The 26,534-nt window shown below is 45.0% G+C and overlaps 3 protein-coding genes across 3 annotated transcripts in view; 2 read left to right on the top strand and 1 right to left on the bottom strand.

Annotated features, from left to right (window-relative positions):
* The window catches only part of LOC134445161 (GTPase IMAP family member 8-like), a 36,364-nt gene extending 29,679 nt beyond the window's left edge, over window positions 1-6,685 (top strand). Inside the window, exons 5-6 of the mRNA XM_063194246.1 lie at window positions 3,838-4,320; window positions 6,048-6,685. Coding sequence (XP_063050316.1) covers window positions 3,838-4,320; window positions 6,048-6,685 — 1,121 coding nt within the window. The remainder of the gene's footprint in view (window positions 1-3,837; window positions 4,321-6,047) is intronic.
* anxa1a (annexin A1a) overlaps window positions 1-18,997 on the bottom strand; it is a 124,457-nt gene extending 105,460 nt beyond the window's left edge. Inside the window, exon 1 of the mRNA XM_063195772.1 lies at window positions 18,978-18,997. The gene's annotated coding sequence lies outside the window, so the exon portion shown is untranslated. The remainder of the gene's footprint in view (window positions 1-18,977) is intronic.
* The window catches only part of bmp2k (BMP2 inducible kinase), a 98,497-nt gene continuing 84,927 nt past the window's right edge, over window positions 12,965-26,534 (top strand). Inside the window, exon 1 of the mRNA XM_063195775.1 lies at window positions 12,965-13,732. Within this exon, the coding sequence (XP_063051845.1) occupies window positions 13,582-13,732 (151 nt within the window). The 5' untranslated portion in view covers window positions 12,965-13,581. The remainder of the gene's footprint in view (window positions 13,733-26,534) is intronic.

The raw sequence follows: 26,534 nt of genomic DNA, 5'->3' as shown, positions 1-26,534 counted from the left end.
CTCTGACATGACCACATTACATTTTGGTCAAACAAAAGCAATGGTCATACCTTTTTGTAATAATTTTGCCAAACAGTGTTTGGTTTATTTTAAACCAACATGACATTTTACTTTTTGTATAAGAATACAGTACATCGTAAGAGCCACTAAAATTGAGTCCTTGCTGGGGCTGGCATGGGTTGGTTGTTGGTTCCTATCTCTCTCTCTCTCTCTCTCTCTCTCTCTCTCTCTCTCTCTCTCTCTCTCTCTCTCACACACACACACACACACACACACACACACACACACACACACACACACACACACCAATGTTGTGCGTGAACGCGTTCAAAAGAACGCGTTCATTGAACACGCTCATTTTTTCGTGAACGTTGAACTGAACGCAACACATTTTTAGATGCGTCCCAGCATCTCTATAAGAGGGTCTGTCCGTCCGTCCGTCCGTCCGTCCGTCCGCCTTCAATTGTGTCTGAAACGCATTCCTTCAATTGTTCCTTCCTGTGGCCACAAGGCGGCAGACTTGCCATTTTGGACCGGAGCGAATGCGTGCAAGCATTCTATACTAAACCGGATGCTAACGTTGGCGAAAACAAAGAAAATGGAATCTTGTACAAGAACGACAACTAGCTGGTGTGGCCAGGAGTGGCACTGCAGCTATGTTATCGCAGCCAAGTAAATAATGAATGGGTGCCAATGGGGCTGTACGCTTCTCTTAGAAATATCTGCCCGTGTGATTTTTTCCCTGGAAACAATGAAGTCGCGTTCGATAGATATGAGTAAGTGAAAGCATTTGCCGACACGTTTGCATCTTGTCAAGTGTTAGATTCGTGAAAATGACCCTTATTTCAACTATAGCAATGACATAACACGTGACAATCGACTTTACGGCATACGCCATTTGTTTTGTAGTTTTAAGTCTGACTTCAGATGTCGATGTGTTTAAAGTTATGTTAGGATTGTTGCGGACACCTGTTATTTATTGCATTTAAGGTGGTGGAAAAGCGGCATGTGTACATGGGGTAAAGGAAATGACTGCGCTCATCCTTAAGAATTTGGGCACCTTCAATTAACATGTTGGACGGTGGTGGGGGTTGAGGTGTGTGACCGTAGATGTCTCTGCTAGGAGGATCAGTCAGAGTACGTCTCTCGTCAGCTCTGGTCGTGAATAGTCGCAGAGATTCCTCAGCCAGCAGGTATTAGCCGAATGCTAGCGTGTTGCAGGACAAAACTATCACGTCTTTGGGAGAACAAAGCCACGTCAGGAACCTTTAACTTCACTTCTAATACAACGTCCATGATAAGGTACAGAATGTGCACACATCTTTACAAACCAGAGAACAGAATCGTCACAAATCCCTGCTGAGCCATTTAGCCCAATAGGCTCCCATTCATCTTTTACTTGGCTGCGTGCGCCAACGGGGCTATAATGGGAGCCAATGAGAGACGCCTATCTCATAGCTTAGAGAATTTCTGGCGAAAAGTAGCCTAGCCACAGGCTAACTGACAAACGTGAGGCCAACAACTCAGCCGATCGTGATGTACGCCACAAATAGACCAATCGACCTCATATTTAGACACTACAATGTTGATTTCTGCCTTCGATTTTCATCAGTTAAGAAATCTAGCGTCGGATTAACACATTATTAAGGTAGTAAAGCGAGTTGCCGCCATGTTTGTTTTCCAGAATCACCCGGGTAGAGAGCTCACGTGCAGCATTCTGGGTAATTGAGTTTCAATTCACCTAAAGGGTGAAATCCTCTCTGGGTGAACCCATAAGCGCATGATTCAAACGGTTTTATTTATTTATTTATTATTTGTCGATGTTTAGATTCTTTCCCACATGCACATAATGCTGAAATGGCGTGATACTAAAGGTTGTTAGGCCTAATAAATGTCTGGTAATTTGTAATGTAGCCTACTTCATCTAGGCTATGTGAAATTTCAAATCATAGCCTATGGTTCTTTTCCAAATCCAAGAATGATGATAAGCTTATTATACCCTAAACTGCAAAAAATAAAGCCATGTCTCGCCATTTTGCTGCCTTGCTGCCTGCCACAATATTTGGAGTGTCCATGATAGATTTCTTAACTGATGAAAATCGAAGGCAGAAATCAACATTGTAGTGTCTAAACATGAGGTCGATTGGTCTATTTGTGGCGTACATCACGATCGGCTGAGTTGTTGGCCTCGCGTTTGTCACTTTAGCCTGTGGCTAGGCTACTTTTCGCCAACGTTAGCATCCGGTTTAGAAAGGCACGCATTCGCTCCTGTCCAAAATGGCAAGTCTGCCGCCTTGTGGCCACAGGAAGGAACAATTGAAGGAATGCGTTTCAGACACAATTGAAGGCGGACGGACGGACGGACGGACAGACAGACCCTCGCTGGGACGCATTTAAAAAATGGTTCGTGGAAGGGATGGCACGGAGAGAGACACCGATTATCCTTATGAACATTTAAACCACCTGCGCAGCAAAAACAGTAAGGACAACGTCCTGTTCGAATTTGAAACGGCACATTGAGTTAAAACATCCATCCAGTGTGAATGCATTTGCACGCCCTCGAGGGTAGGAAAGGGGGAGAAGACCCCTACCAAGCCCAAACGTAGCAAAGATGACACTGCCAGCAGCCTCCAAGAGGTCCGTGATGGTCTCACAGGTGCAGGTAGATCAACTGATTATCGACTACTACATTGTGGAAGATGTACAAACTCTAAACTAAAAATCACTGTATCACACATGTGTTATAAGTGTGTTACATAAGATACACAGTTTCCTTAAAAATATATAGGCCTAGGCATATTTGTGCATTTGACTTTTGCCTTCATTAGGTCTACCTTCATTCAAGAGTTTTGCTCATGTAAATTAATTCATACACAAACAGATAGGCTATATAATATAATATCATATAACATTATATATACATATTTCATATTATATTATATTTATTTATTTATTTATTTATTTATTGAAATGCTAGTAGACTTCATTGCAATAGGCTAGAACTGGTCTACCTTGGCTGTACTGCATGCTGCAAGTTTCATCACCTGGTATGAAACCCACAATTGCAGCGTCATGAGCAAATGTCTAGTCAGTTTCAAAGAATGTATGATTTCTAGCTCGTGGTGTGAAAAAAGTAGGCCTAGGCCTATTTATTTGAATATTTCACGAAAAAAAAGAGCTGAACTGAACTTTGAACTAGTTCACAATTAAAATTGTGAACTTTGAACGTGAACTGTTCACTTTGAGCATCTATGAACTGAACTTGAACTAGTTCAGAAAATCTGTGAACTGGCACAACAATGACACACACACACACACACAAACACACACACACATTCACACCTGATCACCTGATATGTGCGTGTGTGTTTGAGTAGCTGAGGCGACTGAGGTGATGTGGAGCAGCTTGGCCTTAGGGCTTTACAAGGCATGACAAAGCAGAAAACAAAAAACTGGCCTGGCACGCTGACCTGACACACACACACAGACACACACACACAGACACACACACACACACACACACACACACACACACACACACACACACACACACAAAATCAGAGAACCAATACTTCTTCAGTGAACTTAATGGTTTACTTGTTTCCACAGGTATTGTTCCACTTCTATCAGATATGAGGATTGTGCTGCTAGGGGGGAGAAGAATTGGGAAGAGTTTATCAGGAAACACCATCCTGGGTAGACAGGAGTTTGACACCTCAGGAAGAACAGTTGAGTGTGTGAAGAGAGAAGGAGACGCACAACGGACAGGAAGACACGTCACTCTAGTGGAGGTACCAGGATGGTGGAATAACTACACTATCAAGCAAACTCCTGAAGGTGATAAACGAGAGATTGTGCTCAGTGCATCTCTGTGTCCATCAGGACCCCACGCTCTACTCCTAGCCATTAGGATTGATATGAAATTTGAAGAGGCCATCAAAAAAACAGTGCAGGAACACCTGGAACTTCTTGGTGAGAGAGTCTGGGATCACACCATACTGCTCTTCACATATGGAGACAAGCTAGGACACAAAAGTGTGGAGCAGCATATTCAGGCTGGAGGCAAGGCTCTTCAATGGCTTGTAGAGAAATGTGGGAACCGGTACCATGTCATAGACAACAAGAAGAGTGGTGGTGGCCAGGTGACAGAGCTGCTGGAAAAGATAGAAGAAATGGTGGCAGGAAACCATGGTCAACTCTTTGACTTTGATCAAAACAAGCTGACTAAACTGATGGAGAAGAAGAAGCTAGAAAATAGAAGAGCAGAGGAGAGGAAGAGGAAGGTGCAGAAACAGAGAGAGACTCTCAGATCATCAGCAGGTGAGAAATATACTTCAGTTGAATGCACAGTATATAGAGCATGTTCATGTCCATGCCAAATCTTTTCACTGAAAGAGGCCTTCATAGCCTGGCAAGCCTTTGTTGTCAGAAAGTTCTACATCTTCAAAATGCCTTGGTGTATTGGTAACTGTATGGACAGTAAAACTACTGATCATATAATTTTTGTGTGCCTAACCTTTGATTTGGCTGCAATGTTAACCTAGATGAACACAGCTAGTGTCTCCCATCATATATCAACTGTCTGGTGTCATGCCAAACCAGTTCCTATGGCACTAGGTCAGGAAATAAAATTATCTTAAATACTAGTGCGTACTGAATTAGCTAAGACTTCTTTTAGTTCATATGCCCCACATGTTTGGAATAACCTCCAAAACACCTTAAGCTTGGCATCTGTGCCCTCTATAGAGAGTTTTAAAAATCTTTTAAAAACAACTTTAGTAGAGGAGTGTCACTGCTTTTAAACTCAGTTTTACAGAGGTTTTGTGTGTGTGTGTTTTTTTATGTCAGATTTTGTTAGTTTGTTAGTTCTTACTGTTTAGTGCTTGATGGTCTTACTTGTTAGTCTTGTCCAGTGTCTATTTTGTTTGCCCCTATGTCTGATATGTCTTATATCCTTACGTGTGCTTTTTTATTATTTGTTTTTATGTCATAATATGCATGTGCCTCCTCTGTCTTAATGCCGTCTTGGCCAGGACTCCCTGGAAGAAGAGGTTTTTACCTCAATGGGACCTTCCTGGTTAAATAAAGGTCAAATAAAAAAATAAAATAGTGGACAAACACATTATTGCCTGGCGAGTTGGTCTAGCCTCGATCATTGAAGGAATGATTGTGACAACAGCCACTAGCCACCAATCATAACACAATTTTTGTGTTTGAATCTGTGGGGACTGGAGGGCGTAGGACGGTAGAGACAGCAGAATTTCTACAGCTAATGAAAAGCTGCATTTGATTGGTCATATGGTCAACGCAATGTAGAGGACATTTGGACCAAAGCAGCAATGGCTTGGCCCCCCTTGAACCCTACTGCAGTCTGATATGACCAAACCCATACTGAAGTTCTCACATTTACTACTCGAACCATGCAAATCCACATGTACTGTAATGCTCACCTTGCAGCACCAATCGCATACTGACACTTTGGTGAAACTGCTCTGAATTCTAACTGGACCACTGTAGGCCTACAGTCCGCCCCTGCGCTTTGCTCTGCTATTGGACACTTGCTAACTCACTATGGATGCGGAGAGCAGATTCATTTAGGCCTACATACAGTTGGAGGTCGCTAATCTTTTGGACATGCCCCAATTAAAGCCATCGTCGCATTGCGTACTTGCAATGCCGTACAATTTCGCTTCTCTTTGAAGTGTATTGGGTAGTGCAATGCCAAGTTTGCACCTCAGGCCTGGTGGATCATGGGCAGGCAGATGGGACAGACGGACAGCTTGGCTAATATCTGACATTACAGTGTTGGTCTGCTGTACTGTAGGCTAGGCCTACTTATTTGTAACATGTGGATTATGAACCTTGCATTCACATACAGTATGTTCAGAATTTCACAGCAAGACCTACAGCAGTGCTTCCCAAACTGAAGGTGGGGACCCCTAGTTTGGTTACGAAGGGTCGCAAACATCCTTATTCCAAAAGGGGAAAATGTTTGGGAACCATTGACTGACTCATAGTATGTTGCGTGTATTTCCATGTACCTGCAGGTGCTGTTCCACACATTTCAGATATGAGGATTGTGCTGTTGGGACACCGGGTTGGTGGGAAGAGTTCATCAGGAAACACCATCCTGGGCAGACAGGTGTTTGATACTTCAGGAAGAACAGCTGAATGTGTGAAGAGAGAAGGAGACACAGCAGGGAGACATATCACTCTAGTGGAGGCACCAGGATGGTGGAAGAACTACACTGTAGATAAAACTCCTGAATGTGATAAGCAAGAGATTGTTCGCAGTTTGTCTCTGTGCCACCCAGGACCCCATGCTCTACTCCTGCTTATTAATGTAAGTGAGACATTTACAGATACACACAAACAAGCAGTGCAGGAACACATGGAGCTTCTTGGTGAGAGAGTCTGGAATGACATCATAGTGCTGTTCACGTATGGAGAATGGCTGGGAAACACAAGCATTGAGCAGCACATTGAGAGTGGAGGAGAGGCTCTGCAGTGGATTGCACAGAAATGTGGGAACAGGTATGTTGCCTTTGACAACAAAAGGAGTGATGGTAGCCAGGTGACAGAGCTGCTGGAGAAGATAGAAGAGATGGTGGTTGGAAACGGTGACTCTCTTCAAAAATTTCCAGGGAGACAAGCACGGAGCAGAGACCGTCCACCTACAAGTTAGTAGTGTTTTCTAATATAGGCCTACTTTTGGGATTTTTTTTCTTTTACTGTGATAGAAAAGACAATAATATTCAGGAAGTGAGTGGAAATGAGTGCCGTTGTTATGGTAAAGGCCAGATCCACACTAGAGCGTGGCAGGGCGGAGTGGCAGCGAGAACACTGAGGTCTTCCTGCTTAGTCTCGGCTGACGTGTTCTACTCAGCCTTTCACACTGACCGCGTCGGCGTGCATGGCCAGTCCAGTTCAAAATCCCCCCCCACAGCAAATGCTAGTTTGGCCCGACTAAAGGATGAAAGAACAGATCTCTTTCCATGTATTTTCGCCATCGCCTGTAAAAATCACTTCCGTCTCTCCCCGCTTCCCCGCTCTGGTCTGAAATAGGCCTAAGGGATTTGTGAGTAGCGGATCACATCCCACATTGATTGTAGTAACATGATTTTTTATCAAATGAAGCTATTTTAACGCTTCAGCTGTCTGTAAAAGAGTATGAACTCTTTATCCTTTTTCAGTTTCTTCATCAACTATGTTTTCTATCAGCTTTCTAACCTCATTCTGTGGCTTACGTGTTAATGTTCTCATACAGTTGCATCCAGTGATTCAGGATTCCCTTTCCTTGACTCAAACGCAGAGAATGAACTGAAAAGTCTGTCCTTTCCTGACAAAATGGCTGTTCAGTTGGAGAAAGTGAATATAGGTTTGCTTTCCTCTTTTGCTATATTTCATATTCATTTTAATATTTTGTCTAAAAAAGGATTCTTTATGGTCAATATGATCCTTTCTTCATATGAAATACTATGTGTGTCGTGTCCATATGCATAGCTATTCCTTCAAGAATTGCTCGTAAAATCCCGTTGGTGAGTGATGATGCCATTCAGGTGAACCAAGAGGACTTCATTGGAGAAGGTGCATTTGGAAAAGTGTATCGAGGAGCATATGAAGGAACACCTGTTGCAGTGAAGACAATGGCTATGGGAGGATGTCCTCAGGACAGTCTTGAAATCATCATACCATTGTAATTGCAATTCCCATACATGCATGCATCCTTACCTCATTTAGAGAGCTGCACAACAAAGACTAATGATGGCTTTTCCCCGTTGGATAATCTTCATTTGAAGTATAATTTTGAAAGTGATCTTCAAGTTGATGTCTGGAATTCATGAGACCATACTTCATGTACCATTAGGTGTTTGTCCCACCCTCACATTGTGAGAATGATGGCAGTCTCCACAAGAGAGCATGACATCCGTATTGCCTATGAGTACATCCATGGAGCCAATTTGAAGCAGATCTTACACACATCCGATTGCCGTGTCAAGGTACATTTTTTGCAACTATTTTTGATGTTACACAAGCTCATTATATGACATGTAATTTCTAAACCACCAGTGTACTGCATACTTATTTGAGTGGCCAATTAAGGATGCTGTTCTAATCTTTTGTGCAGTTGGACAAGGAGGATAAGATGTTTGTTGCTTTGGAGATCTGCATGGCTGTTGCATATATTCATGGAACACATGTCATCCATCAAGACATCAAGCCTGCAAATATATTGGTTGGTTAAATTATAGAAAAGACGAAAAAGAGCAAATTAGAGGAAATATGCCATACGTATATTCTGACTGATATTTTATTCTCTATTTTGTTTTCCTGCATGAAGATTTCTGAGAGGACCAAGACAGCCTACCTCACAGACTGGGGCCTGGCCAACATGAAGGATTCTCTGGCCCAGTCTGGAGCTTCATCACGTGGACAATACCGTGGCCCACAGGTAGCTGGAACAGAACTATACATGGCCCCAGAACTGTTCATGCACAATTCACATTGCAGCAAGAGATCTGACATGTGGTCTCTTGGTCTGACGTATCTGGAGATGTTCACTGGCTGCGTGCCCTGGACCCTCCATAATCGTGCTGCACTGACAGGAGCATTGTCAAGGCAGGAGCCTCCTCATGCTCTGGCTAAACTGCAACCACATCTCAAGGACGTTGTGGAGCCACTGTTGGAATACAATCCTGAATCACGCATGAGTGCAAAAGAAGTGGTAGCTTATTTGAAATCAGAAGTTGATCTGGTTAAAAGATATGGGTATGAATGGTGAAAGTATCAGGCATAGGCCTACATCACGAAGTACAGTAGGCCTATGTCACAAGTGAGTACATCCCTCACATTTTTGCAGATTTGTAACTTTACCTTTTCATAGGACAGCATTAAAGACATTTCACGTCAACACAATAATTCGTGACCTGTAAACAAATAAATAACCACTTAAATTTGTTGTTCACTCACAAAAAAATCTAAATACAGCCATTAACGTTTTACAACATGTGACTAAAGTGAGTACACCCCAGGTTAAAATCCTGTATAGAGAGTGTCTGAGAAGGGGCCGTGTTGGCCCGAAACGTCTCGGAATGAAAAGGGATTAAAAGGGAGGTCATTGGTGTGCATTTCAACCTTTCTTTACATTTAACTTTTACATTCTGAGTCTCCACCTGGCTAAAAGATGGGTGTGAGATTTAAATGAAATCCTATGGAGAGTACCATGATCTGCTTCAGTAGTCACAATGCATGTTGACATGCATGTTTCTTTTGGTGTAATTCAGATTTCCAATGTTGAAGGCATTCATGCATCCCCAAACCATGTCAGTCCCACTACTATAGCCAGATTATACTTTTTTGTGTAAATCTCACTTGTTTACCACCGCACACATGCTTGACAAATTCTAATGTAAATTTGTTTATCTTGGACTCAAGAGAGATGAACAGACCAAGAATATGGATCACTGGAACCATGTTGTGCTGTCTGCATGAATCAGTACATTAATTATTATTTTTGGAAGAAAGAGTGCTATGAGTTCACAGCAGTTGATTCACATTGTTCACACCAATTCAACTATCGATGAGTTTCTGCAGCTGGTGGAGGTCATTGTCTTTACCACTCAACATCAGTGTCTGTTAATTACAAGCACAGGGTAGAAGATATTAATTTAAAGTATGTCACAGAAGTGAGTACACCCCTCACATTTTTGCAGATTTGTAAGTCTATCTTTTCATAGGACAACATTAAAGAAATTTCCCACGGCTGGAAAGAGTCTTTGATTTCTACACAGTATGGAGGGGGATGTACTGTAGCTAAGTGATAGAGTGCATGCTTTACATGTATGAAGTCCTAGGTTTAACCCCCGGCATATCCATGGCAGCTTTTGAGTTCTGAGGGCTAGAACAAACATCCAAACAGGAGAAATACCCCGATGTTCCGCAGCAGACACCACACACGTTGATGCCTTGCAGGTGTTCAGGATAGAGCTGCCCTTGAGGGGATGTAGCTCAGAGGTAGAGTGCATGCTTCGCACGCGGTCCATGGTTGTTGCACAGTGGTCAGACATTTAAAATAAAATAAAATAAACATGCTTCAGTCACGTTATACATCAGCTAGATGCCAGAGTCTTGACGCATTTCTTTCCTTCCACATCAGTACAGTCACACCAGTACACAGCATACACAGTACTGCTTTGCATGGCGTAAAATCTTAAAAGGGTTCAGTGTTAAGAAGTTTGATCCCTTGCTGATTGGTTTTCCCCCTAATAAAGACATGACCAGTCTTTAATTTTAATGGTAGGTTTATTCTTTTAATGACAAATAAATGAATATCAGTGAGAGATGCTGATCTCTTCTGGTCAATCAATAGCTCAGCTCTAATGAAAAAAAGGCCCAGCAGCGATTGCACTTCCTGAGAGTGCTAAAGAAAGAACAACTAGACTAGAGGATGACATTTTTCAGGAATTCCCGTGGGTCCTGCGGGATTCCCGCGGGATGGGAGTCAAAATTTTAAAGATGAACGGGAGCGGGCAGGAGCGGGAATAAAGATGAATGGGAGCGGGCAGGAGCGGGAATAAAAATGAACGTGAGCGGGAATGCCGCTTTTTTTTCCTTTAAAAAACAAACAAAAAAAGCCTCATTTTTTGACGAAATGGGATTGGGGTTGATTTTGAGTGGGAGTGGGCAGGATTGGGAGACATTCTTTTCTGGAGTGGACGGGATGGAATTTGTCTCTTTTACTCCAGTCCGGGATGGGATTTTTTTTCTGGGACCGGGATGGGACGGGAGTGAAAATCCACTCCTGTGTCATGCTCTAAACTAGACACAAGCTTGCTGTGACCTTTTACCGTTCCACCATAGAGCCTGCTGACCTACACAGTGTCATTGTGGCACTCAAGCTGCACTGAGGCTAACTGGAAGATACTGCAGAGGGTGACAGCACAAAAAATTATAGGCTGCCCCCTGCTGCCTCCCATAAACTCCACATACAACTCTCCCTGCCTAAACAGAGCCAGGAGTATCATGAAAGACCACTTATACCCTGGCTTCCACCTGCTCACACGGTTGCCCTCTGGCAGCAGGCACTAGGCCTACAGGTTATTACCGTCAGAACCAATAGAATGAAGGACAGCTTCTTCCCCAAAGCTTCTTGTCATAGCCTACACTGTGCAGGGCAATGAGGCTTCCAATGATAAACACCTAGACACATAGCATTTTGGAATTCTTGTCAGCCAATGTTTGTCAACATGAGAAATCCTATGTACTAGGCCAAGGGGCTGGATGCGGCCCTCCAGATGGTTCAATCTGCCCCAGATGAGGAGAGAGAGAGAGACAGAGAGAGGCAGAAAGAGAGAGAAAAAGATAAAAACAACCAAGCAAAAAAAAAGAATGCCTAAAAGTCCAGCCCGATTATTAAACTTGCTGCAATTATCTGAGATTTCAGGTTTTTAATAACCTAGGCTACTTGATTTATATTTTGTGGTCGTCACTTAGCCTACAGTCCAGGCTCCTTATATGACCGCTGTCATCCTAGAGATGATTGCCCCTCACTTGAGATCAAATGTGCTGCATGTAGGCTACTAAACTGAAATGAGTTTCACACCCCTGGACTAGGGCATGTTTTTTTTAGGCCTGCTATTACCCATTTTACCCAGAAGAGTGCGCTGCAAATCAAGAAAGCAATTTGGAAAGGTACGACTACTTGTAGTTTTGTCAGCTGTCATCCAATTATGTCACCCGTGTTGTGCAAAATCAATGTGCATGAATGTGGGTTATTATTTAAATTATAGTGCTGCAATTGTGTTTATTAACATGGTAGGCCTAATATAAATATCTCGTAGGAGGCCTAAGTAGACTAGTCTAGTCCATTTAATAGGCTGACATGACGGGTATAGGTTAGTCTGGGAGTCTGAACGCATTTTTGAAGAATTAGAAAGAACGATTCCTTTCAGAACTTCGGAACAGAATAAGCTTGCATGGTTAGGCAGAAGGTGCCGAAAGGGCACTGAAACCGTGCTACAGTGTAACCCACTGTCATTTGTACAATTACTGCACTACAGTGGGGGTTGGAACGAACGTTGTGTATCGAAAATGATAGAGGTAGAACTACTCCTCTTCCTTGCTGGGTCTCTGTCATTGAAAACAACAAACCTCCCACTCATTTACGAATCACGAGAGTTCGAAGTTTAACGAGGTGGGCAAGGGAGAACGCGACGCAAAACGGGCTGCAAATCGGCTGACACAGATTGCTTACGAAGTTAATGTGTGCCTCAGATGTTGGGAACCAGTGTTTTATGGCATCCGTTATCGTTGGTGCAGCAACGGGATATCACAAATCATAAACTGTAGGGCGCACTAGCCTGTTAGCAAGCTAACTAGCGAAGGGGAAGTGGAGAAGTCGTGGGGCATGAGAGGGAGGTGTTTCCTTCGCTGGAGGTAGGCAGGCCAGAGAGATTCTAGAATGAGAGGGGACATATGGCGGCCATCTTGGTGACGCCTCCGGGGTGCTATTTCGCGATTAAGTAGACCAGATCTGAGAGTCAATGGGAAAAATGAATGGGGAAACTGAGTATAGGACGGAGGGGAACCCAGCGGTTGTGAAAACCATATGGTTGAAACGACCGTGAAAAACTGATCAATCTAGACTACTTGGTTGTGTCATACGAGTCAAAATAAAGCTTTTTGAGCCACTTTTCTCACGGTTTTTTTGACAGAGCGCAGGCGCAGTAGTTCCATAACGGCACGAGAGCAACGGCTTTTCAAAACTGAGCATGTGCATAATTTCGCGTGCGCCGATGCAGCCAGATGATTGGATCAATGGTAACGCAGCTTAGCAGGCACATTGGCTCTTGTTACCAGAAAGGCGGGAGATGTGCGGGTAGACGCCATATTTGCGTTACGAATCTTCACCGTTAATTTCTATGTACCTGTTCTATCTCCTCTTACTAGAATATTTCTGGGCAGGCAGTATTTTGGAGTTGGCTTGGCTAGCTCTGGGCTAACGAGCGTAGCCTTGCAACACACCCCCTGTCGCTCAGTGTCGTTTACCTGCAGATGGCTTGCGAGTAGTGGCACTTGACTGGTGGCTTATTTGTGGAGCGTGCGAGTCGTGGGGCATGCGTTTTTAATGCGGTTGATTCACCCATCAACAGACTAGCCAACCAGCCAGCTAGGTCGTTGTGTGGAATGCCTGCATGTCTGCTTGCTAGCCATAACTGCAATATAACAGTGTGCTAGCTTGCTAGGTTACAATCGACGGCGTGGTGGACATTATCTAGCTCATCGTGAAGCAGATAGCTCCCTAGTTAGCTGGATTTGTTTTATCGGATCTGTTTGCTTTTCGATCATTTAGTGTTTTGCGGTCTGTAACTAGCTACGTTTTCGAAAATCTGGCATGACATTCAAGTGATTGAAGTCAGTGCCACCACAAGAAGTCGGTCGCAGAGAGAATGCAGGACAAAGACTTGAGATGAGAGGGTAGATGAACAAGTTTGAACGTTTGTCCTCGTTTTGGTGGTACTGTCAGTAGCAGGTTCTGCAGGACACGGCTGGACACGCTGATAGTTTATATCAGAATCAAGAATGAAGAAGTTTTCGCGAATGCCAAAGTCGGAGAGCGGCGGACTGGGAGGCGGCTCGAGCTCCGGAGGGGGCACCGGAGTTACGAACTACATCGGGAAGGTGTTCGCTGTTGGCCGATACCAGGTTACCGTGGACGAGCTAATTGCTGAAGGTATGTTGCATTTTGTTTCTCTTTCACCCCTCAACCTAAAAAAGAAAACGGGCATGTTTGTTGGCAATACAATGATCATCGTTCTGTTCACTCTATAAAACGATGGCACATTCATTAGGAATTTTGTTGGTCACTACCATGGGCCTCGAGCCCTAATGTTTATATCAATCAAGCAAGCAAGCAAACAATCATTGTCGATTCATTGATGCGGCCCGACACACCCATGAGGTTATCCTACCGCATGCAGGGGTGAACTCTCGGTGAGGATGCTGATGTCCCTCAACTCAGGTGGTCGGTTGCACATTGCGCTCAACAGGTGACAGATGTAGCCTATTGAGCCCCTTTCAGCAAGGCCACCTACATGTAGAAAACAGTGAATTATTCTTCCCAACATTTTGTCGCAGTCATGCCTGAATGAGTCAAACTTTTGTTGTCATGTCATCCTTTTTTAGTCATGTAGTCATTCCGCAGAGTAATTGTGGTCTCAAAGTGTATGGATGATGGTTCCTTCAGTGTATCACAGCTGATATTCGCAGGCTAGTAATCACGTCAGAATGTCTTTGCTTGAGAGGTGATTCAGCAAAGGGAAGCGCGGTCATCATCACAAGTATACCATTGAAGAAAAAAAACCCAAAATCTCTCTCTCTCTCTCTCTCTCTCTCTCTCTCTCTCTCTCTCTCTCTCTCTCTCTCTCTCTCTCTCTCTCTCTCTCTCTCTCTCTCTCGTGCGCGCGCGGACAAACGCCTCTCCATTTCTCCATCGCTGTCTTATCAGCAAAGATATGATTGGCTACATTTGAGGTACCATCCCTATAGCCAGTCAACATGGCTGATTAGGCTCTGCTGTTTTGGGCCCCACTGCCCAAGCCATTAGCTTGTCAGTAGGAGGACTATGAGGTCTTGTGATATTCCCAAATGGTATGCAGTGTGCAGTAACATCTGAAATAATGGGATAAGCAATGTACAGTGTTTAATATGTCTCAGTGTTGTCACCTTTTGTCTCCTTGCCGTGAGCAACATGTTCCTAAGAGGCAGGGTATGTGAAGGCAGCAGGACGCACTGTATCACTGGCCATTTTTTGATATGTCAATATATGCCTATTATAGCCAATGAGTGCATGCGGTTAATTGCTGCAGTTGAAGTTCTTTGTGGGGGTTAGAGTTTGGGTTAGTAGCTCATCGTGATGAAGCAGTCCGACAAGAGCACAGGCTCACCTCAAAGGTTACTCTGGGTCAACCTGTGCCACGGCCGGCCAGTGGAACATGTCTCTCCTCCAACAGGTTTGACCGCTTCTCCGCTGGATGCAAATCTGCCACTGTTGCTCACTGACCACAACATCAACTATGAGAATAACCAAAACTCCTGTTCTGACTGAATGTGGCAGTTGGGACGTTCTGTTTGCCTGTTTATGTTTTTATCTCTGGGCAGCTTTTTTTTGGTGGGGGTGGGGGGGTAAAATGGTTGCTCTCAGTTGCACCAGGAATCCAGAGAAGATCAGATATACTGTATCAGTTGCCTGAATGTTATTGAAATTCCTTCCGGGTGATGGTGAATCATATGATTTTGAAACAGAATACTGAGATGTGTGGAACTGGACAAAAAAGAGTCATCGTCTGGTGAATGAAAACGTTCTCAACTGGCCGATGCTCTCCGTAGACACAGAGCCACACTTGCCAATATCTGGGGGTCCTTTTATGTCATGGATTAGGAAGAAATTCTGACTTTACTTTCCTCAGTGCACATTGCACAATCACTACTTTTGTATTTGGAAGTTATAATCCAAGGTAAAAACAGTATAGAGTGATGGAGGTGGGGGCCTTCAGTTCAGGTTACAGAATATCTCTTCAAAGACAGTTAAGTTATGCAGCAGCGCTGCCCTTGGGGAGTTGAGATCTTAGCATGGCCTTCTGCCGTGGCATAACTGCGTACCCCCAGACATGGCCTGGTTGGACATGAGGAAGTAGCTTGGGACTGACTCCTCACTTGCTTAATTTACAGCCATGGGGGTCACAGGGTTTTTACCATCACACAGTTAACTGTTTGTCCATGACACCAAAGCTTCAGCCTCAGCACAGCGACCCTCTTCTGAGCCTTTTTCTCATTCTGCTCTTCTTCACCTCTGGGGGTCTGGAGGCAGAGGAAGGTGGGTCAGAAGACCATCACCATGATGGTTGTGACTTCTATTTTTGGTGTGTGTATGTGTGTGTGTACACACGTACACGTGTACACCAAAAGGTCCTTACAGGGAGAGGTAGAATGTGTGGTTCTCAGTCTTTTTTGTCTAAACGCCCCCTGCACCTCATCATAAGCCTCCCAACACACCCTTTCTCAGCTGTATCCTTTACATGGCTCCCCATCGCCTCCTTGGGGGCCTGTAGAGGCCCCCTTGAGAAACACTACTCTAGATGGACATCTCAATAGCCATTTTATGGGTAATACAGAGTGTTGAGAGAGTGATTACAAGCCAACTTCAATAACCCAAACAGTAGTGATGAAGCACACACCAGTAATGTCACTGTTAGGCACAGGGTGAGGTAGAAAAACGTCTGCTCAGTTTTACATGAACAATCAACTGGAAAGTGTCACAAAATTGGACTGGAGGAAATTTGTGTTTGAGAGATTAACTGCAAATGTTGCTCTGACGGTCTTTGAGGAGCACAAGACCGAAGATAAAACCAGGCTGTCGGAAACCACGCTTGTCCGTTAAGTCTACTCTATCAGCTGTGTTCTGGTGGCTGATATGACCCAAATGGGAGAGGTTCGCTTCTCTAGTGAAGGAAACCATGTTTGTCAGTTATTTGTCGAAACCATGTTTGTTGCAGTTAGTCTAGTCAATCGACTTTTTTTTTTAAACTACTTTTAATTTTTAATTCATTAACTTTTCTGGTTGTTGCATGGTGACTCTGGGGCTGATATGACCCAATATGAATGGGCCCCTTTCCGGCCTGTCGGAAGCCATGCTCGACAGGGAAGTCTGCCAATTTGTCAGCGCTGTAGTCCACTCTTTTGGTTGTTGTCTGGTGGGTCTGTGGCTGAGGAGACCTGATGGTGAGAGGTCTGTTTCCGATGTGCCAGCCACTGCCACTGATGAGTGACTGGACGAGATGAGGGGGCGGGGCGGAGCGGAGCAGGGATGAGCGGAGCTCTGATGGAGGGTTCAAGACGAGGGCGCGGAAGTCCGGGTGAAGGAGACACAGGGGACAGGATGCATCTGCAGAGGCAGTGACACACACACACACACACACACAGGCACACACACACACACACACGGAAAAAGACAACCATGCATGCTAACTATAAGCTATTAGCATTTGTGTGGTAAGTAAAATGCTATGCTTATATTTACCCATCTTTATTTCCCTGATTTGTGCGTGTGTGCGTGTTTGAGTAGCTGAGGCGACTGAGGTGATGTGGAGCAGCTTGGCCTTAGGGCTTTACAAGGCATGACAAAGCAGAAAACAAAAAAACTGGCCTGGCACGCTGACCTGACACACACACACACACACACACACACACACACACACACACACACTTTAGACTCTCTCTCTCTCGCGCTCTCTCTCATACACTCTCAATCTCTTTCTGCCTCCTTTCTCGTTTTGTTGTGCAATAAGTGTGTTTTCATCCAGCGTTTTTTGGACCACGTCTGCATGTATGCACTTCTCTTGTTCTGCTTGCATTCTTCCCATTAGTGTGTGTGTGTGTGTGTGTGTGTGTGTGTGTGTGTGTGTGTGTGTGTGTGTGTGTGTGTGTGTGTGTGTGTGTGTGTGTGTGTGAAGCAAGCATGGGGGGAGGGACTTGATGGAAACATGGGCTTTTCTCAGGAACTATTACACAGCTGGACGGAGGCCATAGTGAAACTGCAGGATCAGCTATAGTAGTGAAGGGGACTAATGCATACCAGCAAAAACACAAAGTACAAACACAGAACATACACACAGGACATGCATGCTCACAGAACACACACACACACACAGAGTTTAACCGGTAAACATATTGGTTTTAATTTACAGCTTTGGGGATAACAGACGATTCAGGTACACTTTCGAGATAAGACACACACGCACACCATCTTCCGAACTCCAGAGAGCATTTGGCTGCCGTGAAGGCAGTTTGAGGCAGGGCTTGAAAACGAAATTATTTTTCAAACGTTCCGTTCCGAACGGTTCAGGCAAGTTTCAATTTAACGTTTTCGTTGCTGCAATCGTTCCCCCACAAAAATATCGTTCCTGAACCGGTTCGGAACGAAAAATAACGTTCGTTCTTAACGTTCCTGCAGTGTTTAACGGCCATATTAAGTCTATTTTCGTGGACTTTATCTTAGAATAGACGTACTCATTATTTCCCCTTGATTTACACAGCTATTCTCAAAAATAATAACACACCCAAAAACACTCAGATGGGCTATCCATCCTGGCAGATTTAACCTATGCCTATAATTCTTATCAACAGTAGCCTATGCCAGCCCAGTAGCGGTGGGTGGAAATGTTGATTAGGGAAGCACAATACAGAATAGCGCAGGTTACGTTAGCATAATAAGAGGTGTCGATAGGCATGGATTTCAGTTCTTGCCTAGCTCTATTTAATAGGCCATGATGAGGTTTGCAGCAAGTGAAACTTGTAAGTAAAAGGGACACAAGCTTGCTCTACAAAAACATCCCTAACTGTTTTGAGATGTGCACGATGCAAGGGGTCACTAGAGAAGGGACAGGTTGCATAGTCTAAAACCTCGGATATGCTCTCAGATATCGGCTACCAACCATTCCAGCGCAAGTCCATCACCACAAAACCGGAGACCTTTTGTAGCCTAACAGACAAGCGTCACAAAATAGTAAGAGTTTCCACGTAGGCTACTCCAGATCACCATCAGCCCAGCCCTCTGCACGACAGAAGAGAATAATAACTTAAACAACAACAAATGTGCTGTCTTTCTCTATCCCTGCTTGTTGTCACACGCGACCTACTATTCGTGATGACAGCCAGGAAACCATCGAAACATTCAGTGGGCCAGTTAGCGTCTGTTCATCTGCCACGAATGACTTTATCCCGCATTGACCACAACAACAGATAAATAAGACGTCCTTTACAGCACATAAAACACCAGCTCTCACCTCCCTTCTCTACAACCGACAGTGGGATACGCTGCGCACAACAAAAGCACCTCAGTAACTTAACGACAACATATTTGCCATAACCGCATTGAACATCGAGGCACTCGGCGGTGCCATAAGCTAAACATGACTTACCCACCAGTTGCCTCTCGAGAGCACTCTGCGAATTAGGTTCATCAAATCGCCTATCCAATTCCTTTGCAAATCATAGACTGTATGGTCCAAATACCCTGTAGGAATCCCAACACCGATCTCAAGACATGTTCTCTTTTGCTCTCCATTGTGTCAATATAAAACTCTGTACTGTCCGTGAATGAGACTGAAGAAAAGCGCGGGTAAAGTGTCATCTCTCTTACAAAAACTTATTTGATATTGGTGGTCAACAACTTTAGGGCGGGTTTATTAGAGCCAACTTCCAATCACTACGAGAAAGCCAGGAGAAGCACATCCGTAAAATGTACCCAGGAAGTTTCTCCATACAATGCACAGCATTACAGCCGCACTCTGATTGGCCAATGCTCCTCAATATTTTATCAATCGGCTGCAAGAGCTCAGGTGAAGCAAAATGCTGTTGCTGTAGGCTATGCATGCATCCCCTCATACACGTCAGTAACCGAACTAAAAGACTGCTCGTCGCCATGGTTACTCCTCAAACAAAATCGTGCACTTGTATGAAATATAGAGAACGAAAAAGAAACCGTTATTAACCGGTTTGTGGATTTCAGAATAACGTTTTTGTTCCGGAACACTTGAAGACCATTTCGTTTCCGTTTCCGTTTCCGTTCCCTGTAAAATTCCATAACATTTCGTTCGTTTTCGGTTTTCGTTTTCGTTCCTTGAACCGGTTCGGAGCCCTGGTTTGGGGTCATCATGCTGAAACTCCATCCATCTCTCCCTGATGTCCCGCTGTTTGGGTGTCATAGGCCAGTCACGAATTAGCCTGGTTTGGAAGCCTGCAAAGGATTTCCCCCTTACAGAGCTTTAAGTATTTTGTGCTGTAAACTGTGTGTGTGTCTGTGTACGTACGTGTGTGTGTGTGCGCGTGTGCGTGTGCGTCAGGGCTTGATACTGGCACCTGCCAACCGGCCAAATGCTGGTAAAACTTGGCTGTGGCTAGTAATACTTTCAGTGTCACTAGCCAATTTGGCTGGCAGCTTGTTCCTTGGTATGACATACGAATCACACTAGATTCTGTTTTTTGCCCCTTGTATATAAATTGTTTGTAACTCAGTTTCTATTTGCTTGATTGTTTGTATCTCAGTTTCTATTTGATTGATATACTTTCATGTAGAAATCTATACATTCTTCCTGTTTTAGCACCTCATCTTCTGAGTTTAGACGCACACCATCATGATAAAGAAAAAAAAACAATATAAAATCTGTGGCTAGTGGAATACCTGAATGGCTAGTGGCTTGGGAAAATCACTAGTCAAAGTGGCCGGTGAGTGAAAAAGTTAATGTCAAGCCCTGGTGTGTGTGTGTGTGTGTGTGTGTGTGTGTGTGTGTGTGTGTGTGTGTGTGTTTTTCAGTGTCTGTGTGTGTGTGTGGCGTGCATGGCTTCATGGTGCGCCTGTTTGCCCTCACCCCTTGGTGTGTGCAAGCAGCAGTCTGTGTTTAGTAGTAATAGTGTATCCTGCTTCATTATTCTACAGTTAAACCACCATCTCAACTGATGCAATAGCAGCTCCTTCTTCAGAAAGCTCTATCCCCACACACACTTGCACACACACGCTACACACACACGCTACACACACACGCTACACACACATGCTACACACACACACTCGCACACACTTGCACACACACACACACACACACACACACACACACACACACACACACACACACACACACACACACACACACACACACACACACACACACATACTACACGTGGGACAGAAATTGCTTTCTTGCATCGTTATGCAGGTGCAGGATGGGAGAGCATGGGGTGGGGGTAGATGTTGGAAGGATGACGACAATGGGTATTAGGGATGCAAACGATTAATCGATCAATCGACTTTAATCGATCAATGCATTAATCGATTAAAAAAACATTAATCTCAATTAATCGACAAGAAACCCAGGTGAAATGGGCATGTGAGCTAAGTATTACCATAATTTTAAGAAAATTTAATGTGATATTTTATTTCAATTTTTAATTACATTTTTTAGATTGAGTAGTTTTTTTTCCAGAAACATTGAGATTTCGGGGGGAAAACGCCGCTTATCAATTAATCGTAAGTCGATCGATAAGGCTATCAACTAATGATTAATTAATTAATTGATAATTTGCATCCCTAATGGGTATGCCCCCCCCCTGATCATAATCTTGTTGATGTAGTAAGACGTGAAAATCCACTTTACATATGCATAATACACACACATACACACACACACACACACACACACACACACACACACACACACACACACACACACACACACATACACACACACACACACACGTGCGCACACCGTCTCACTACTTGTGCTCTAAAAAGAGTCTAAGATGCAAATGAGATTAGTTTGCATAATGATGACATATTATTGTAATGTGTAAGACAAACCCAGTTGTGTGTGTGTGTGTGTGTGTGTGTGTGGGGGGGGTGTTTGGGTTTGTGCCTGTGTCCAATCATATGCTCCTTTTGTCATATTCATTTCCTTTATACTACTCTGACCTGTTAGTTCCACAAATGCCTCTCTTTACCCTCTTTCCTTTACCTGGCAGCTTCTGTCTCTCTCTCTCTCTCTCTCTCTCTCTCTCTCTCTCTCTCTCTCTCTCTCTCTCTTTCTTTCTTTCTTTCTTTCTTTCTTTCTTTCTTTCTTTCTTTCTTTCTTTCTTTCTTTCTTTCTTTCTTTCTTTCTTTCTCTCTTTCTCTCTTTCTCTCTCTCTCTCTCTCTCTCTCTCTCTCTCTCTCTCTCTCTCTCTCTCTCTTTCTTTCTTTTTTTTTTTTCTCTCTCTCTCTCTCTTTCTCTTTCTCTTTCTCTCTCTCTCTCTCTCTTTCTCTCTTTCTCTTTCTTTCTCCCTCTCTCTCTTTCCTTTACCTGGCAGCTTCTGTCTCTCTCTCTCTCTCTGTCTCTCTCTCTCTCTGTCTCTCTCTCTGTCTCTCTGTCTCTCTCTGTATTTTGTGGCTATTTGGGTTTCTTTATCTGTCCTTTTCTACTGCTCCTCTCTGTCAATGCCTCTTTCCCTGGTTTCTCTCTCTCTCTCTCTCTCTCTCTCTCTCTCTCTGTAAGGAGGGGGTTGAATGGTGGGATTGTGTCGTCCTTTTGTTGCGCTGTTCCAGTAAGCCCACTGTGGAATGCTGGTACGGCCCGACCCGCAGAGCAGAGCAGAGCACAGGGCACAGTGGAGTACAGATAGAGAAGCCACAGCACCACAATCATCCCACACTACACCTCCACCATCTATACTCTCCATGCCATCCCACTACCACACCACCATCCGATGCTACCAGCCAGTCCAGTCAGTTCAGCCCAGCCCAGCCCATGCCAGTTGGGCATCATTGGGAGGGACTCTACACACACACACACACACACACACACACACACACACACACACACACACACACACACACACACACACGCACACGCACACGCACACACACACTATGATAAGACTGTTGTTGTCTGTCTGCATAGTTTTAAGAAGACTGGGGCATTCCCATGTATTTGTCTGTCGTGCGTGTGTGTGTGTGTGTGTGTGTGTGATGCATGCCAGTGTATGCGTGCCCACACAAATGAGATCTTTTCTCTGCCTTATTATGTGGTAGTAGATGCCCATTATGGTCCGTGAAGCAGGGGGAGGGCCACTCACAAGGGACAAGGACAGGGCATCACTGATCACATAGATTGCCTGACAGTGGCTCCCTTTCTCTGTCACTGGTTGTACGCATTGCATTGCTTTCACTTTCCATTTGTCTTTGCAAGCAGCACATGGCTTGACTTCACAGTGCCCCCTCCCCCACCTCAGTCATACTCTGCTAAGGTTGTGTCAGTTATTTTGTTCATTTTCTGTGTTTAATGTAAACTTGCTCATACTTTCGAACCACAGATCTGATTTAAAAAAGGCACAGGGCCGGTGGTGTTGTGGGGCATCAGATTTGGGTAACTTGCCCATTGGTGACCCAGGTTCGAATCCAGCCTTCAATGGCCATTGGTTGGTCATTTCCCGGTCCCACCCCATCTCCGTCTCCCTTTACTCACTGGACGTCCTTTGTCTCTCCAGTATCTCTCTCTGCACTAGAAGCAGAACATCCCAAACGTAACTTATCTTTAATTTAAAATCGAGCACAGGGCCAGCAGCCTTCTCCTCTTAACTAGCTGAGGCACAGGGTGGCTAGATGGAGAGATGATGGCAGAGCCCAGAGCCATCTCCCCATACCTTTGATCTGTTGCTCTGCTCTGCACCTTTCCCCTAATTCCCCCTGGCCTGTGCTGACTCTGCGGGCAGGCGGCTGGCTGGGGTGGCTGTGTCATCTTACCGTTGGGGTGTTATCTTTTACTCCTGTGCCTGTGCCTGCCTGCGGCCCTGTTCTGCTCTTTAGATGGGGATGGGGATGGTGGGGTGAGGGGGATGGAGACAGGAGGCTTCCCCTTTCAAAGGACCGTGGCATAGAACAGTGTGTGGGTGCGTGACTCTGCGTTTGGCAGAGGGTGTGTGTGTTTAAGCGAGAGAGGGAGAGAGTGTGTTAGGTTGTGTAGCATGTGACATCTGCAGTGTAAGTAAGTTGGACTCTGCTCACTGCCCCTGACCTCGACTTGGCTGAAGTGTGCCCACACACACACACGGACACACACACGCCTTTTATTCGCACACAATTGTAGTACTGCACAATGCTCAAAGCAAAATGGGTATCTCCAAAGACCGCACATGAAATCTGACTACACACGCACACGCGTGTGCGCGCGCACGCACACACACACACACACACACACCCACCTCTCAACACATCACATGCCACAGGAATGATAATGCTGTGCTCAGATTGCCTTATCACTTTTCAAACGCTCCGAACAGAGCACTTTAGGAGCTGTTGGAGAGTCCTCTGTCTTGGAGAGCGTCATCTACGTGTGTCAGTGTCGGTGTGCCACCCTTCTAATTAGTGGGGAAGCTTGTGGCCTAATGGTTTGGGAGATGATCTTGTGTTAAAAAGGTCGCAGGTTCGAATCCTATCATGGTAGGAAGAATGCGGGTGCTATCCAGTCCCCTTGTCCACGACTAAAGTGACCTTGTGCAAGGCACCTTTTCCCACTTTGTTGATGGTGGAGATTGTGCACATCCCAGATGAAGGTGCAGGACAAAGGCTGACTGAAGTCTGGAGTGATTTCCAGTAGGGCTGCAGGATATCATTGAAAAAGATCAGATACTCGATAGCAGCATGCAATACCTCGATAATGATATTTAGAAATATAGCCGAGTGTTTTTCTTGTTGCTAATTTGACGGTCTGTGTGGGGGCATGGCTTTTATCATGGCAGGCTTGTTCTTGTTGACATTCAGCAAGTGATTGGACTGCTCAGAAATGTTTTACATGTTCGTGATAATTAAGTCATTTTCGCGATACACATATCGCCACTCTTGATATCGCGATTTCGATACATTTTCGATAAATTGTGCAGCCCTAATCCTGCCATTGAAAAAGAGAAAACAAAAACGATTTTAAAGTGTGCCGACTCCTCACTCTAAAATCCAACCCCACTTTGCCTTCAGGAACTATACCCATAATACATTTTGAGATGACTTTTGGATGCAAGCCTTAGTTTAATGTACACACACACACACACACACACACACACACACACACACACACACACACACACACACACACACACACACACACACACACACACACACACACACACACACACACACACACACACACACACACACACACACGTGGGGCTTGCGGATATGTGTGGGATGCGTTCTCTCAGGTGTCTTCTGGGTAGTAACACAGAAGGTTGCAGGGACTAGGTGCCTACGCTGACATACTGAGGCGTGTGTGTGTGTGTGCGCCCACACTAATCACACCAGTATTCACACCACAGATGCAAATGGCAGATGCTCTGAAACACTTGTTGTCTAGCATCATCTTCAGTTGTCTGGTACCCGTTTACACACACACACACACACACACACACACACACACACACACACACACACACACACACACACACACACACACACACACACACACACACACACACACTGGTCAAATTGACCTCCGTCTCACAGCACAGTATCATACAACAACTAACATTTGGCTGGTAGTCGTAACTTCAAACACTTTGATGGAGCATAGAGTTATTTTCTTGGTTCACGCCCTGAGCCAGATTTATACAAGTTTTGTGCTCTACATCACTCAACCTGAGGGTTGTTGCTACTGCTTAGTCCCCACAGAGCCAATCCCTTCTCCACTGTTCCTTTGGCTGGCTGGCTGGCTGCGTTTTTGTCAGATTTTTTGGCCCCTTTCTGTCTGTCTGCCTGCCTTCTCATTTCTCCACTCCTGCCTTTGTTTTTCTCCTGTCTGTCTTGTTTTTTGCAGCACTCTATTTCTTGTCTTGGTCCCCGTTTCTGTCCTTGTGTTTTCTGTCTCTTGTTTGTTTATTTGTTTTATGTGCTCCTTGGCAGGCCCTCCATGCCCCGTCCGTCTGTCTGTCTGTCTGTCTGTCTGTCTGTCTGTCTGTCTGTCTGTCTGTCTGTCTGTCCGTCCGTCCGTCCGTCCGTCCGTCCGTCCGTCCGTCCGTCCGTCCGTCCGTCCGTCCGTCCGTCCGTCCGTCCGTCCGTCCGTCCGTCCGTCCGTCCGTCCGTCCGTCCGTCCGTCCGTCCGTCCGTCTGTCTGTCCATCTGCTGCTGTTGTCCTTGAGAGTGGAGCCTGTCACCTGGTGACAAACAGCTCGCGCGCACGTGTGTGTGAGGAGGTAGAGCTAGAGAGAAAGTGAAGTGTGTGTGTGTGTGTGTGTGTGTGTGTGTGTGTGTGTGTGTGTGTGTGTGTGTGTGTGTGTGTGTGTGTGTGTGTGTGTGTGTGTGTGTGTGTGTGTGTGTGTGTGTGTGTGTGTGTGTGTGTGTGTGTGTGTGTGTGTGTCCCTTTTCCAGCTGTTTCTGGCAGACCCCTGGCCTACGTCAGCAGCACTTTATGAAACAAATAAATACTTCAGTCTCTTCCTGTGTGCATGATTAGATGTACACCTTGCCAAGTCTTGTGTGTGTGTGTGCGCGTGTGTGTGCGCGCGTGCTCGTGCGTGCGCACATGCCTGCCTGCTGAGTGTCTGTGCAAGTCTGCTATTAGGTGTGTGTGTGTGTGTGTGTGTGTTTGTGTGTGTGTGTGTGTGTGTGTGTGTGTGTGTGTGTGTGTGTGTGTGTGTGTGTGTGCGTGCGTGCGTGCGTGCGTGCGTGCGTGTACGTGTGTGTACGTGTGTGTACGTGTGTACGTGTGTGTGTGTGTGTGTGTGTGTGTACGTGTGTGGCATGACTTTGTGCACAGTTTTGGGAACCTGTTCCTGTCTACTTGCAACCCCTTCCAAAACACACAAAGAGGTTAAGACTCTCTTTTCGAGATTTCACCATCACATCAGCCAACCTGCCCAGACCTGAGCATAAACTTAGGTGTGCTTGTAGTTTACACACCCAGGCAAAATGTTCAAGGCAAACTTTTTGTCTTTGAACTTTAAAATTTGAACGTTTTCTC

Source organism: Engraulis encrasicolus, chromosome 3, assembly GCF_034702125.1.
Source record: "Engraulis encrasicolus isolate BLACKSEA-1 chromosome 3, IST_EnEncr_1.0, whole genome shotgun sequence".
NCBI lineage: Eukaryota > Metazoa > Chordata > Actinopteri > Clupeiformes > Engraulidae > Engraulis > Engraulis encrasicolus.
Note: the sequence above shows the minus strand (reverse complement) of the source record. Positions and strands in the feature narration are given on the sequence as shown.